General features: G+C 41.1%; 1 protein-coding gene across 13 annotated transcripts in view; it reads left to right on the forward strand.

Annotated features, from left to right (window-relative positions):
- Nucleotides 1-16,809, forward strand: part of MYO9A (myosin IXA) — a 410,239-nt gene that overhangs the window by 321,333 nt on the left and 72,097 nt on the right. For all 13 annotated transcript variants that reach the window (XM_084897620.1, XM_084897626.1, XM_084897629.1 and 10 more), the window contains 2 exons: nucleotides 1,444-1,556; nucleotides 10,105-10,247. In XM_084897620.1, coding sequence (XP_084753746.1) covers nucleotides 1,444-1,556; nucleotides 10,105-10,247 — 256 coding nt within the window. The remainder of the gene's footprint in view (nucleotides 1-1,443; nucleotides 1,557-10,104; nucleotides 10,248-16,809) is intronic.

A 16,809-nucleotide genomic window follows, 5' to 3' on the forward strand; every position in this document is an offset into this window, starting at 1 on the left:
GGAGATACGTTAATTAACTAGACTGTAGTAGTCATTTTACTACTTATATGTAAGTTAAATTCATACAGCTTAAACACACAGTTTTATTAAATTAAATAAAATAAAATTTTGTTAGACTCAAGCAGAGCAGTACTTAGGCTAGACTATTGAGGCATTGTTCTTGACTATTGAGGCAAGATACTCAGTATACTGTACTCAATGCCCTGGGAATCATAAAGTTGTGTACTCTGATTCTTGGGCACAGGCACTGTTACTGGCCTTTTGTGAGGGATGAGCACTATTACCTTTAATCCTTATAGGTGGCCTTTTCCTGGTCTTGGGCAGTTTTCTGACACAGAGGTGTTGATTAGTACTCAGCTAAATATTCAATGTGTAAACTCTGAAGATCTCCAAAGTTCTTTCTCTGTACATCCTCTTCTCTCCAAGCTCCTGACTTTTGGTCACCTTCGTCTCTCTGGACTTTTAGCTTCATGTGTTCAACTCACGAGAGTCTGCCAAGTTTCACCTGGATTCTTCCTCTCTGTAGCAGGTGAAAACAACCTTAAGTCACTAAGCTGGGACACTTGTAGGACGCACTTACTTTCTTTCTCTTCTCTCAAGGATAACTGTCCATCATCTTGATAAGTGCTGTTTTCATGTTGTTTTGTATGGATTTCTGTTTGTGGTTTTTTCAACAAAAGGATAAAATGGGTCCCTCTTACTCCATCTTTGCCAGAAGCAGAAGTTTGTTCTTTAAATTTTAACAACTCAAGATAGTTTTTGTTGTTAAGGCCATAGTCAAGAAGACAAAAAGGTTAAGGAAAATATATTATAACTATAGAAAAATTAAATATAAGGAAATGACTTGAATAGGTAACAGGAAATTCACTTCTTTAAAAAGTTATATTGTAAACAAAAGACACGGGAATTGCAAATTAAAATTCAGGTCCCAGTTGGATAGCCATATAAATTGTTCATAATTTAAACTATTGGTGGTAATAATTCTTTGCTCCTCTGTTTTTTCTTTCTGTGTACTTCCTCTTTTAAATCCTTTACTGGATATAATAATAATCTTTAATAGCAAGTTAAGCCATAAAAATGAGCTATGAAAGACTGTACTTAGCATCTTATATTTGTCAGGTCCTGGATCTTTTGTCAGTATCTTTAGATAGTTTAACTTTTTTCTTATCGTTCCACTTGACATTTTTTGTTAAACTGTTAGAGAACTTGAGCTGGTAGGTTCTATTTAGCATTTTCATTGACCCAAGTTTTCTTTACTTCAGATTACGCCAGGCAGAGTTCTAATAGGTTCTCTTATGTCAGTAAATCTCTATATAATATTAATGTATTTTTGTATGTTTTTAATAGGTATAATTCTCAAAAAATTATATAACCTGAGTTTCAGTCATAGTGGTATGATATATTACTTAGTTTTAAAGTCTTCCACTTATGTAATTATTACAGACATCACAACGATTTTCTGCAGTTGATGAAGAAACAAAGCTTCATAAGACTATGTCTCAAGGAGAAATTACGAAGTTGGCAGTGAGAGAGAAGTCTTCAGATTTGGATATAAGGTATAAAATATACACTGAAAGTTAATAGAGATAATATAATTTATTTCCTAGTTGACTATACGATAGTTAAATACTTAGCTTCTTTTCAAAAGCATAATTGACAGAACAATTAGTTTTGAAATTTAGCTATTTTCAACAAGTATTAAGTACCTACTGTGTGACAAGCACATAATAGTTCAGATATATAATATGAGCTTTATCTTTCTAAGTGTGAATTAAGCAAAGTCTTTAAATCATTATATGACTTGTGATTTTTTTGTTGTTGTCATAAAAAAAGAGATTAGACCAGATGAGATTGAAAATATTTTTCACTTTTGGACTTAGATTTTATTCTGCATTAAGTGATTTACAAATGGAACTGGAAAAATATTTTGGGAAATAATTATGTTCTCTTTAAGAGAGTATGTAGAAATTTTATTTGTAATAAATATATTTGGGAGTTGAAGAAAATGAAAACCTAGTGCACTATTAGTAGAAATGCAGATTGTTGCAACCACTATGGAAAGCAGTATGGATGTTCCTCAAAAAATTAAAAATGGAACTGCCTTATGACCCAGTGATTATCCTGTGAAGAAACCTGAAACACTAATTTGAAAGAATATATGCATGCATATGTTCAGTCAGTGTTATTTACAATAGCCAAGATATGGAAGCAACCCAAGTGCCCCTCAGAAAATAAGTGGATAAAAGAGCTATGGTCCATTTATACAATGAAATACTGCGTGGCCATAAAAAACAAGTGTTACCTTTTGCAACAGAATGAATGGACTTAGAGGGTATTATGCTAAGTGAAATAAGCCAGTCAGAGAAAGACAAATACCATATGATTCCACTTACATGTGGAATATAATGGAACAAAATAAGCAACAAATAAAAAAGAAATGGACTCATAGAAGCAAGAACGGACTAATAGTTGTCAGAAGGGAGGGGAGTTGGGGGACTTGGTGAAAAAGGTGAAGAGATTGAGAATTACAACAATGGAAATATAATCAGTAACATTGTAATAACTGTATGGTGCCAGTTGGATGTTTGGGGCAGCAGGCAAATCATTCTGTAGTTATGTGCTTTTCTAGCCACTTTGCAGTGTATCTGGAGCTAGTGCAGAATGATATTGGGCATGGACTGTGTTGAGGGGGAGAAATTAAAAGAAAAGGAACCGAAACTAGTTTGGCTCAGTGGATAGAGCGTCGGTCTGCAGACTGAAAGGTCCCAGGTTTGATTCCGGTCAAGGGCAAGTACATTGGTTGTGGGCACATCCCCGGTAGGGGGTGTGCAGGAGGCAGCTGGTCAATGTTTCTCTCTCATCGATGTTTCTAGCTCTCTATTCTTCTCCCTCTCTGTGGGAAATCAATAAAATATATTTTTTAAATAAAAATTAAAAATTAAATTAAAAAAAATAAAAGAAAAAGAAAAACACCAAATTTATAATAAAAAACACAATTTTATAGTATCTTAATTGACAATGAAGAAATCATTACAGGAAAAGAAGACATTTTAAAGTAATTTTACATTTATTTTAAAAAATGAACTTGAAGTACAAATAAAATTGACTTATTTCAAGAAAAACATTTACTACCAAAACTTACTCTGGAAAATATTTAAAGAAAAATTAACCAGACTAAATAAATATCTTTGTTCTTTATTCTATCTAATAAAATAGTAATATGCAAATAGACCATCACTCCAACACGCAAGATGGCTGCCCCCATGGGGACACAGATGGCCGCCACAAGATGACCAGCAAGGGAGGACAGTTGGGAGGGACCAGGCCTGTAAGGGAGGGCAGTAGGGGGAGATCAGCCTGCAGGGAGGGCAGTTAAGGGTGACCAAGCTGGCAGAGGAGGGAAGTTGGGGAAGAGTGAGTCTGTAGTGAAGGGCAGTTGCGGGGGACCCACACCTGTAGGGGAGAGCATTTGGTGGGGACCAGGCCTGCAAGGGAGGCAAGTTGGTAGTGACCAGGCCTTCAGGGGAGGGCAGTTAGGGGTGATCAGGCCTTCAGGGGAGGGCAGTTAGGGGTGACGAGGCCTGCAGGGGAGGGCAGTTAGGGGCAATAAGGCTGGCAGGGGAGCACTTAGGCATCAGTCAGGCTGGTAGGGAAGTGGTTAGAGGGGTGATCAGGCTGGCAGGCAGAAGTGGTTAGGGATAATCAGGAAGGCAGGCAGGCAAGCAGTTGGGAGCCAGCAGTTCTGGATTGTGGTATGGATATCTGACTGCCCGTTTGATGATGATGGGCAGCCGGACATCTCTCCAAGGGTCCCAGATTGGAGAGGGTGCAGTCTGGGCTGAGGGACACACCACCACCCCTGCACAAATTTTGAGCACCGGGCCTCGAGTTGTATTATATAAGGCAGTCGGGCCCTCAATGAACACTTGAAGATCACATTGAAATCTATCTGGTTCATAACACTATTAAAGAGCAATTCCTTAATGATTATAGAGGCATAAGCCAGATAACCCAAACCCAGAGCAATTTATCCTAGAGATAAATTTTGGCAAACTAGAAAGAACATATAGCTGGAGATAGCAGATTAAGTATACAAATTTAATTTCCACTTTCTCCTTCAAAATTACTAAAATGATAAAACCTATACAGGACCAAAAAGACGAAAACAACAATAGGAAAACAGCACAAGACAACAATAATAAAACTGCGGTATCCAAAAAGTAAACAGTCTAGCTGGCATGGCTCAGTGGTTAAGCGTTAATCTATGAAGTGAGACCACATGCCTGGATTGTGGGCTCCTTCCTCAGTGTGGAGCATACAGGAGGCAGTCGATCAATGATTCTTTCTCATCATTGATATCTCTATCTCTCCCTTCCTCTCTGAAATCAATAAAAAAGTAAAAATAAATTTTAAATACTGGTAGTCCTCGGGTTACGTCGGACTCAACATAAGTCATTTCGTGGTTATGCTGCCGTCTCCCATTTATTTATTTTTTTAAAAAAAGTTCCGTCTTTTCGACATATGTACATATGTGCTTTATGTTTTTTATTATTTATTTACCACAAGTAAATGTCAGGAATTGTCATCTTTTAAATTTTTTTTACTGTTCACTTCATTACTGCTGTTTATGTGCTCCAGTGAGTGACGTAGATACTTATGTAGGTGGGTTCCAACTTATAGCGATAATCGTGTTACATCACACAGTAGGAACAGATCTCTAATGTAACCCGAGGACCTGTATGAGATGGCCGGTGTGGCTCAGTTGGTTAGGTGTCTCTTATGCACCAAAAGATTGCCAGTTCGATTCCCAATCAGGGCACATGCCCAGGTTGTGAGCTTGATCCCTAGTAGGGGCTCTATAGGAGACAACTGATTAATGTTTCATTCTCATCTCTATCTTCCTCTCCCATTCCCCTTCTTCTCTCTGAAAATCAATTTAAGAAAAAATGAGAATGTTGAATCCTAAACCAACTGAGTAAAGCTGAGAAAGAAGCATCAGGTTGACTGTTCTTCCCCAATCCTAACAGAAAACAGGAGATTTATTCCCTAGAAAGAATAAACAAAAGATCTCTGCACTTGGAGATTACCAGACTTTTGAAGATTGGGGTATATATTTGGCACAGATTATTTTAATGACTGTTTACATACTGATTATATTGCCCAGCTTTTTTTCTTGACTCAGCTTCTGACATTTCATGTACCTTCTAAGCAGATGGTTTAGAGTCTTTGGGACTTTTTGTCCAACCTTCTAGCAAAGGCATAGAGATATTTGTAAAAGGGCTCTCCCTACAAAACATAACCACAAGATAATCCTACAAGGAAGACCACAGTTTGGAAGCCTTACCAAGGCTTTTGGAGTTTCCAACAGCTTTTTGTTTTTCACCCTATTTTTAAAATATATATATTTTTATTGATTTCAGAGAGGAAGAGAGAGAGAAACATCAATAATGAGAGAGAATCATTGATCAGAATCCTTTTGCACACATCCCTACTGGGGATCGAGTCTGCAACCTGGGCATATGCCTTTGACTGGAATTGAACCCGTGACTCTTTGTTCCACAGGCCAACACCCTACCCACTGAGCCAAACCAGCTAAGGCTTGTTTTTTGCCCTATTTTTTTATTACTAGACATTTGAGGGAACATCTTAAATAAACCCAAAATAATACATAAAATACAACTTGGAAGAAATAAACCATAGGGGAGGAGGAGGAATTCAAGACAGACAAGTACAATTTATTTTTTTGACAAGTAAAGTCATCAGTAGACTTGTAGTAGTAAATATGACTACATTTGTGAAATGGGACAGAGTGCATGAAAAAGAAACATTCATAATGAAAAGAGCTTTTGAAAATTATAATAGTATAAAGAAACAACTCTGACATGTTAGAAAAATAAGGCCATATCTCAGAAAGTTGAGCAAATAGGCAAAGAGATGGAAGAGACAAGAAAAAATGAGAAAATTAGAGGAGCTGTTCAGCAGATTCACTGACCCACTTATAGGAGCTCTGGAAAGATAGACCAAAGAAAATGGAGGGGATGAAATCATTAATAAAGTAACTCAAATAAATTTTATAGAACTGAAGGGCAAGAATTTCTAGATATAAAGAGCCCAACATAATTGGCTGAAAATAGACCCATACCAAAAGATACCCTATATAATAAAAGCCTAGGTGGCATTGTTCCACATCGTCAAAGATATCTGCCACAAGATGGCTGCTGTCATGTCATCACAGATGGCCACCACAAGATGGCTGGGGCAAACAGGCCTCCAGGGAGGGCAGTTGGGGGCGAGATTAGGCCAGCATGGGAGGGCAGTTGGGGGCGATCAGGCTGGCAGGATAGTAGTTAGGTGTCAATTAGGCCAGCAGGGAAGCAGTTGGGGGACAATCAGGCTGGCAGGTAAAAGCAGTTAGGGGCAATTAGCAGGCATTCAGGCAGGTGAGTGGTTAGGAGCCAGCAGTCCTGGATTGTGAGAGGGATGTCTGACTGCCTGTGGGATTGGGTCTAAACGGCAGTCAGACATACCCCAAGGGGTCCCAGATTGGAGAGGGTGCAGGCTGGCTGAGGGACACCTCCCCGTGCATGAATTTCAGGCCTCATGTCCTAATATATAAAAACCCAGGGTCTATAACGATTGGCCAAAGGCTTAACTGAACACTATAAGTCAGTCCTTCTGTCAGTACTGGGTTGCCAGGGCGATTCAGCACTGACTGCTGAGGGGGCTGCAGATCAGGCCCAGAGAGAGAACCAAAGAGGGTCTGATTCTTAGCCTCCATGGCAGCTGTTAATGACTCACTGCTTTTCTCTTTTTCTTTAGGCTTCGCCAGAGAGAAACGCCTCTGTTTCTCTCTGGGCCTCTGCAGGGGCTGCTGATCAGCCCCCCCGCCCCCCTCTGATCAGGCCCAGAGATGCTGACTGGCATAGAAACCAGCCAATCAGAACCAAATCTAAATGAACTATGAGGAGCCAATGGCTGCCTAGTAGGCAGAGCTTTTGATTCTGGCTGGCATAGAAACACCAGTCAGAACCACATTGGCCAGTTGGGGTGAGATCAGGCCGGTAGGGTAGGGCAATTGGGGGCAACTAGGCTGGCAGGGGAGGGCAGTTAGGGGTGATCAGGCAGGCAGAGCCAATTGGGTGGGGAGATCAGGCTGGCAAGGGTGGGCAATCAGGGGTGATCAGGCAGGCAGGCAGAGGCAGTTAGGGGTCAGCAGTTAGTAGCCAGTGGTTCCAGATTGCGAGAGGGATGTCTGACTGCTGGTTTAGGTCCTGATCTGCCCATTCCCCTTCCTCCCACCGGTCAACTTCCTGGGGCTCCTTCCCCTGGCCAGCCTTGCCCCCATTGGCCCCATTTTCTGGCCAGGTCTTGGTACCCCATCTGTGCATGAATTCATGCACCAGGCCTCTACTATCATTATAAAACTACTAGAGGGGGGTGTCCTTCAGCCTGGCCTTCCCCCTCTCACAGTCTGGGAAGCCTCAGGGGCAGAAGGCAACCTGGTGATCAGGGAAAGGTGACACCCCATCACACTTCTGGTGCTGCCACTCCCAGCAGCACAATACTCAACCAACCCTGGTTACCTGAACCTCGGGTGGTCCTGGGCAGCAGGGCTGCCATCATCTGAGGCTTGCCTGTATCTCTGGCAGCCCTTGTTGGCTGGGCAGTCTCCATTTGAGGTTTGCCTGTGCCTTGGGCCGGCCCTGGGTGGCTAGGGGGCTGAGGGGACTGGGGAACTCCAGAGGCAAGCATGCAGAGAAGCCTGGGGGCGGGCCCAGCCTTGCCATACACTTGTCCAGTTGCTGGGACTGGACACTGCCATCTTGTGGCTGTGGGTACCACCATATTTGAGGGTGTGGCAGTCAATTAGCATATTCCCTCATTGGCTGTGGGTGCACCATTTTTGAGGGCGGGACAGTCAATTAGCATATTGGCTGTGGGTGCTGCCATCTTTGTGATAGCGTGAGGGTCAGTTAGCATATAGCATATTCCTCTTTTATTAGATAGGCTAAGCAACAAAAGTACTGTCTGTGAAAGTAGCTTTTCAATTGATGGTTATACAGCAAGCTCTGAGAGAAACCATATCAGAGAGACTCAGGAGAGAATTTTCAAGAACTTGAAACTTGATGGAGTACCTACTATGTTTGAACATGTTGAGAGGAGATATACACAAATAGGGAAACTATGGAGAAAAGTAAGCAAGTATAGACAACATTTAACTCTAGAAAAAAATAGGTTATGCAGGGAACTACATGCTTTAGTCATGAGTATTATTTACATAATAAAAATAGTGAAAATTAACTACTAAAAGAAAATAGTATATATTGATCTAACTAAAATTATGATATGATTCTATTGGGGTTACATTTGTGTTTGTGGAAAGTGTAGAAAAGATGTGATGGAACATGCTTAATTATCACCTGTGGCTATGAATATGATAGCAATGTAAGTACAATAAATATTGAAAGAATCAGTTAAATTAATTCAAAAGCATTGTTTTCAGCGAGTAGAAAAGGAATGAGAATGGCAGAAGGATGCTATCATTTGTAATAAGCCTTGTAGAAAATTTCTCCTTATGCTATATGGACATATAAGTTAGAAAGAAGCTTTATATATTAGTGGAAAGGATTATTTGCTTTCGTGAGTAGGCCCTGACCATTCCTGTTACTAGGTTGGATTTTAATATCAAAAACCCACTTCCCCACATCATGGGTACAAGACAACTCAAAAAAGTCTTATTGCAGTGAGAGGGCAGCTGCTGTCAGCCAAGTCTTTCTGTTACCTGGGCCCTGATTTGAGCTGGGCATGGGAAGCTAAGCAGCCATGGGGGCAGGAGACCTCCCTCAGAAGGGTTTAGGGTTCAGGCCCCTGCAAGGTTTGGGGGGTGAAGATCTGTGCCCCACCTCTGTTGACCCCCAAGTTCTCTCTGCGACTGTGCCTGTCTTAGGTTGTTTCTTCCCTGAGGAATCTTACCCGTCTCTGGCTAACCATCCATCCTCCGGGGCCAAGCAGGGTGATGTGAGGTTCAGTTCTTTCTCTTTGATAGCCTATGCCACAATGACCTCCACGCCCAGCACCTGCCTTGTGATCCCCTCATCTGCTGGCGAGGTCCTGGCACTGATCACATATCTTGGGTCAAAAAATTTTTTTATTAACTCAGTGAATATATGAAGGAACAAGCTAATGTACAAATAAGTCTCCTCAGATGGGGTTGAGTTGTTATTATCTCAAGATGTTGCCTTGGTTTATGTGATAAAAAAAAGTATGTAAGCACAAAGAATGAGGCATTATAGCATAGGAGGTATGATTTGCAACTTTGTCATTTGCAGCTGTGCACCCTTGGGAAAAGTACTTACTGGTTAAGCTTTCAGTTTTTCACCTGTAAAGTGGTTATAATAGTTTGAAAGTAAGCTTGTTGTAGTAATTTTAAAAAGTAATCCTATACAAGCACTTAGTACTGTGTCTGGAGCAAGATAACAACTCAAGTAAGTGGTGGCTTTTGTTATTAATACTGATGACTAATATTTAATGAGTAACATTAAAACCTTTATTACATAATGGCAAGAGGAAAAATTCAAAATTGTATCTGTATCATGATTACAAGATGTGAAAATGGATATGCATATGTATAAATACTGGGAAGAAATTACCTCCCAAAATATAAACTAATATGTTTTAGAGTAATGGCATATCAGTGATTTTTTTAAAAAGTATTTTTGTTCTTGTTATGGTATCTATACACTAAATCCTAGCTAGAAGAAGGACAAGAATGAAGAGATAACCAGTGTAAGAATTAGAAAACCTGATTTGAATCCTTGTTTCATTGCTTTGTAGCCATTTATTTTAGGAAATTATTTAATGTCTAGGTCTTATTATTGCTGTATTCTAGGTGAGGAAAATACTTATCTTTAAGATAAAATTTAAATGTGAAATTAAAAGTTAAGTATGATTAAATTTACATGTGAATATTAAATAAACTAAACTTAAAATGGTTACAAATATTATCCCTGGAACTGGCTGATTTCCATTTTTGCCTTTTTGTGTGTGTGTGTGTGTGTGTTTCGTTTGTTTTTTGTTTGTTTGTTTGTTTGTTTTTCTAAATAGACCTCAAAGAGCAAGGATGAGATTCTGGGCCAAAGGGAAACAAGGGGAGAAGAAGATCACTACAGTAAAACCTGCCACCCAGTTGGAGGTTTTACCGCTCTTGACTGGCTCAGATATGATTCCAGTACATCAGTTTCCAGATGGTAAAAATAGACAAAGGGTGGAGATTGTCTTCATAATTACTATTGGCTCTTTTTGAAAGTTTGCTGTTTTTCTAATTATTGTAATGTCAATCCTGTTGGCTATATTTCCTGAGATAGGACCAGAATTATGAAATCCTTCCTTAACTAAAAGATAACTATAAAAATACATTGTACCTATAATAGAAGTTCAAGGAAATGTGGTACAAAATGGTGAAGCAACAACTACTTTAAGAATAGCTGAATCTTTGATTAGCCTCATTTTTTTTAAAGTGTTAAAATTTAGTCCTCATACACTCACAAATAGGTATTATAAGTAAAAATAACGGCAGCTCATGTTTGAGTACTTACTATGTATAAAGCACTGTACTAAGCATGTATACATTAAATCAGTTGATCCTCACAACTTTTTGAGGTAATATGATTATTATTCCTAATTTGCAGATGAGAAAACAGGTACAGGGAAGTTATTATATACATACTAGAGGTCTCGTGCATGAAATTAATGCATGGTGGGGGAGGGTGTTCCTCAGCCTAGCCTGCACCTTCTCCAATCTTAGACCCCTTGAGGGATGTCTGACTGCCTGTTTAGGCCTGATCCCGTATCAGGCCTAAATGGGCAGTCGGACATCCCTCTCATAATCCAGGACTACTGGCTCCCAGCTGATCACTTGCTTGCCTGATCAATGCCTAAATGCTCCCCTGCCAGCCAAATTGCCCCTAACTGCCCTCCCCTGCTGGTCTAGTCACCCCTAACTGTCCTCCCCTGCAGGCCTGGTCACCCCCAACTTCCCTCCTCTGCCAGCCTGATTGTTCCCAGTTGCCTTCCCCTGCTGGCCTGGTCCCTCCAAACTGCCCTCCCCTGCAGGCCTGTTCCCCCGAAACTGCCTTCCTCTATAGGCCTTGTCACCCCTAACTGCCTCCCCTGCTTGCCCAGTCACCCCCAAACTGCCTTCCCCTGCAGGCCTGGTCAACCCTAACTGCCCGCTCCTGTTTGCCTGGTAATCCCTAACTGCCCTCCCCTGTTGGCCTGATCGCCCCCAAACTTCCCTCACCTGCAAGCCTGGTTCCCACCTACTGCCCTCCCCTGCAGGCCTGGGTACCTCCAACTGTCCTCCCTTGCAATCCTGATTGCCCCCAACTACCCTCCCTTGCAGGCCTGGTCCCTCCCAACTACTCTCCTTCCTGCCGGCCATCTTGTGGCAGCCATCTTGTGTCCACATTGGGGAGCCATCTTTGATGACATGGGAGCGGCCATCTTGCATGACAGTCAATTTGCATATTACTCTTTTAGTAGATAGGACAGTAGTTGGCAAATCTGAAATTTGAATCTAGGCAGTCTAGCTCCAGAGTCCACATTCTTAAACACCATGGTGCACATTAAGTAACTACCATATGTCAGTGCCTGGAACTTTATAGTGGTAGCTGTTATTTTAACTTTTTGGACGTTAGTCTTAACATATTTGAAAGTACCCAACAGTTCATCTTTTGAGAACACTGGCTTTTTTTAATGCTAGAATTATTAACTCTCTAAGGATTTCAGTAATCCCTCTATTAGATTACTCCATTCTTCCCTTGCTTAAGCATGTTTTCAATTACTATATATAAAGAGATGAGCTATCCTCAGTAGGGGTGTACATCATAGATGAATATGCACTGGATGAAATACAACTATTTAATAAAATGGAAAGAGGTCCTAGGAAGAAAGTTATTATCTCTTAAAGAAAGATACAATAGAAGCAATTACAATAAATAAACAAAACTTCTAATTTCTATGATAAAGGGACAAGGAGAAAGATCATTAAGTTCAGCATAGGGCCCTAGCTGGTTTGGCTTAGTAGATAGTGTGTCAGCCTGCAGATCAAAAGGACCCGGCTTTAATTCTGGTAAAGGGCACGTTCCTTGGTTGCAGGCTTCTCCCAGGCCAGGTCCCTGGTCAGGGCATGTGCAGGAGGCAACCAATCGATATGTTTCTGTCTTTCCTTCTCTCTCCCACACTCTAAAGATCAATGGAAAAATATTCTCAGGTGAATATTAACAAAAACTTCCACAGAGTCCACTGTGTGTCAGACAAATGATAAGGATAAAACCAACAGTGAATACTACAAGTTTAGTTTGGAAGATTAGGAGTTTCTTTCCATTACATTACTAACAGGAACAGTTTCATATATCTTATCTAGTTTACAGTAATCATTCTAAATTTTTCATTTTTCACAGTTATTTTCTCCATTACTAATTCCCAAACTCTTTAGTTGGAGCATATATTATTAGTAGTCTTTATTGTGTATTTGCTCCATAGGGATATGTGTATAAAATTTAAGATTGTAGCTTTTTGTTTTGAATACTAGAGGCCCGCTGCATGAAATTCATGCAAGAGGCTTGGCCCCTATCGTCGTGGTGGCTGCCTCTGCCTCGGCCACTGCCACCGCGGCTTCATCCAGAAGGGCATCTGGAAGGATGTCTGGTCTAATTAGCATATTATGCTTTTATTATTATAGATATTTTTATTGATTTAAGAGAGGATGGCAGAGGGAGAGAGAAATAGGAACACCAAGGATGAGAGAGAATCATTGATTGGCTGCCTACTGCATGCCCCACACTGGGAATGGAGGCCACAACCTGAGTATGTGCCCTGACCGGGAACTGAACTGTGACCTCCTAGTTCATAGGTCAACACTCAACCACTGAGTCATGATGACCAGGCAAGATTGTAGCTTTTTAAATATCTTTGGGTAGTAATTTATTAAGGTAGCTCTTGTTTTGTTTTTGTTTTTGTTTTTTTTTTTTCCTCCTTTTTCTACATCTATTTTTTTTAATTTAAATAAATCTTTATTGTTCATATTATTAAAAATGTTCCTTACTTTTTTCCCCTCCATTGCTCCCCTCCACCAGGTTCCCACCCCACCCTCTGCCCTTTTCCACCCCCCATTGTCCTCATCCATAGGTTCACAGTTTATGTTCAGTCTCTTCCCGCACCCGGCACTCCCCCTTTCCCTGAGAATCATCAGTTCACTCCCCTTCCACACCTCTGATTCTATTATATTCACCAGTTAATATTGTTCATCAGATTTTTTAATTCCCTTGGTTTTTAGAGTCACTTGTTGATAGTTACATTGTTCATAATTTTTATCTTTATTTTCTTCCTCTTCATAAAGAACTCCCTTCAGGAATTCATATAATTCTAGTTTGGCGGTGATGAACTCCTTTACTTATTTTTTAATTTGTGAAGTCTTTATCTGGCCTTTGATTCTTTCTGAGTGATAGCTTTGCTGGGTAGAGTATTTTTGGCTGTTAGGTTCTTGCTATTCATCACCTTGAATATTTCTTGCCATTCCTGTCTGGCCTGCATGGTTTCTGTTGAGAAATCAGCTGACAATCGTACAGGTGCTCCTTTATAGTTAACTACCTGCTTTTCTCTTGCTGCTTTTAATATTCTCTCTTTGTCTTTTGCTCTTGCCATTTTAATTATGATGTGTCTTGGATTTCTTTTGTATGGGGTTCTGTACGCTTCCTGGACTCGTAAGTCTATTTCTTTCACCAGGTGGGGGAAGTTTTCTGTCACTATTTCTTCCAGTATGTTTTTGGAATCTTGCTCTCTCTCTTCTTCTGCGACCCCCATAATTCTGATGTTGGTTCGCTTGAAGTTGTCCCAGAGGTTTCTTACATTATCTTCATCTTTCTGGATTCTCTTGTCGTCTTGCTTCTGCAGAGAAGTATCTTCTGGCTCCTTCTGTTCCAAATCTTTGACTTGATTCTTGCGATCTTCCTTCTGTTTTTAGGACTCTGTATAATATTTTTTGTTTCAGCCAATGTTTTCTTTATTTCTAGTTGATTCTTTTTTATTTCTAGTTGATCCCTTTTCATATCCTCATAGGTCTCATTTATTTTATCGGCCTTTTCTAGGAAATTCTTGAAAAACCTATAAGCGTGGTTTTGAACTCTATATCCAGTCACTTTTTGTCCTCCATTTTTTTTGTTTGTGATCTGTTTCCTTGTCTTCGGCATTTTTACAGATTCCCTGGGTTGGTAGGGTGGCTTTGTGTGCTAAGGTGTCCTATATGGTTCAGTGGGTCAGCCTCCCAGTTACCTGAGGTGGTCACTCTTGGTGCACCCCTTTGTGGACTGTGTGTACAGCCTTGTTGTAGTTAAGTCTTAATTGTTGTTGGTATCACTGGGAGAAACTGACATCCAGGCCAATTGGTTGTGAGGATCAGCTTTGTCTGTGCCGGAAGACAGCCTTATTCAACTAGACTTGGAAAATTGCAGAAGCCTCTGCGTTCAGCTTGGATGGGGCAGAGTTTCAGGGTGGAGCCTACAGCCTTGGTTTCCTGTCAGCCCCGCCCTTTGAGGTTCCTGAGTCTGTGGTCCTCATGTCCTTTGGTACTCGGCTGCTTTAGTACTCACTGCAAGCACCTCTGAGAGAAAGGTGCCCTCGAGTTTCACCCACTACCAGACAGTCTAGTCTCTCCCTCAATGAGCCCAGAACTGAGGTTCAGTGTAGTTGGAAGTAGAGTTGGAAGTGGGGCTCAGCACAGTCCGGAACTTTTGTCTCCTTCCCACTAGGGCAATCTAGCAGCACAGTCAACAGTCCGTCCTCTGTGTGCAATGTGCACGACTCCTGGGCTCTGCCTTTCACAGCTCCCCTGAGTTTCCGCCTTACAGCCTAGAATCCCTCTGTATGAACCTGGGTCCCCAGGGTCTCGCTCAGAACTGGGGTTCAGTGCAGTCAGAACTGGGGTTCAGCACAGTCCAGAGCTTTTATCTCCTTCCAGCTAGGGAACACCAGCCAGGCACTCAGCTGCCCCGTCTTTTCCCCTCATGTCCACCGTGTCTGCGTACCTTGGGCTTTTACAGCTCCTCTTATTTTCCTTCTGGTTTTCTCTTTTCTTCTAGTTGTAGAATTGCCAGTCAGTCAACTTTCCTGTAGTTCTGGATAATGTCCATTTTGTATTTTAGTTGTATTTTTTTGAAATTGTTGTGTGAGGCTGCAGTTTGGCATTTACCTATGCCGCCATCTTGGTTTCTCCTCAAGGTAGCTCTTGTTTTTAATGTGAAATAGGGTTATAAACTTACTTTAGTATTTATTATTTCTTTTATTATAAAAAAGATAATTGACTTTACTAAATGAAATAATTATATATCTAGGTTATATAATAGAATTAAAATTAGTTGATACCAATTTGAATAAACTTGCATCCTATATCTTTGTAACTTTTATCCTAGCATCATATTTGAGATTAGGTTAGTCACACTTCTTTCTGCCTGAGGTGGAATTGGCATTTTTTCCCCCAGCATCAGAATGAGCTTTTTTGTTGTTGTTAATCCTCACCCAAGGATATATTTTTCCCAGTTATTTTTAGAGAGAGTGGAAGGGAGGGGGAAAGACAGAGTGAGAGAGACATCTATGAAAAAAAGACACATCCATTGGTTGCCTCCTGCATATACCCCAACTGGGGTCAGGGTAAGAGCCTGAAACTGAGGTAAGTGTCCTTGATTAGAATCAAAACCATGACCTCTCAGTTCGTGGGTCAATGCTCTAACCATTGAGCAACTGGCCAGGGCCAGAATTAGCTTTTAGATGGGATGAGGATATATCATTGGAAAGAGGGTAAGGTGAATACATGTGGGGAAAGGCTGCATAGGGCAACCAGGTCGGCAGGGGGGTTAGTGAGGGAAGACCAAATGACTGAACAGCAGGCTGCGCAGGTTGACCAGGCCAACAGGGGTGTTAGTGAGGGACGACCAAATAACTGAACAGCAGGTTGTATGGGGCAACCAGGCTTGCAGGGGGAGGGCAGTAAGAGGAGACCAGGTCGGTGAGAAGAGGGCAGGTAAGGGCGACCAGCTTGGCAATGGGGCAGTTCGGGGCAGCCAGGCCAGCAGGATGGACAGTAAGGGGCAACTAGGCCAGCGGGGGGAGGGAAGGGAGACAATTGGGGGCAACTAGGCCAGTTGGGGGGCAGTAAGGCGAGGAAGTCAGACATCCCCCGAGGGATCCCAGATTGGAGAGGGTGCAGACTGGGCTGAGGGAACCCCCTTTCCCGTGCACAATTTTTGTGCACTGAGCCTCTAGTATTATAAACAAAACAAAGCCAAGTTCATTCCAGGAATTCTCTGGGAAATTCAGACAGTTATGTGGAAGATATATAAGAAAATCCCAAATATAAAAGAGATTGAAGTAAAAGTGAACCAGTTGTTACGTTCAGATATCATTACTGAAGCGTTCATGGTTTTAGCCTCTATTGAAGCATATTTTATTAGCAGTCTTCATTGTGTATTTGCTTCATAAGGATATGTGTATACAAATTAAGATTGTAGCTTTTTAATTATCGTTGGGCAGAAATAATAATCAAACTTCACTTGTTTCAGTTTTATATAGCTGGATATTCTTTCAAGTAAATACAGTAAAATTATGACTGAGTTAACAGCATTTAACATGCTAGTGTGATTTTTGTACTCTCTTTTCCTTGGCACTGGCTTCAGTTCTATAAGATACTTCCGCTCGGGTTTTCAGTATCAAACCTTAGGAAGACAGGATAGATAGCATTTTTATTGAAAAGTGGTC

Source organism: Pipistrellus hanaki, assembly GCF_964339955.1.
Source record: "Pipistrellus hanaki genome assembly, chromosome: 1".
Taxonomy (NCBI): Eukaryota; Metazoa; Chordata; class Mammalia; order Chiroptera; family Vespertilionidae; genus Pipistrellus; species Pipistrellus hanaki.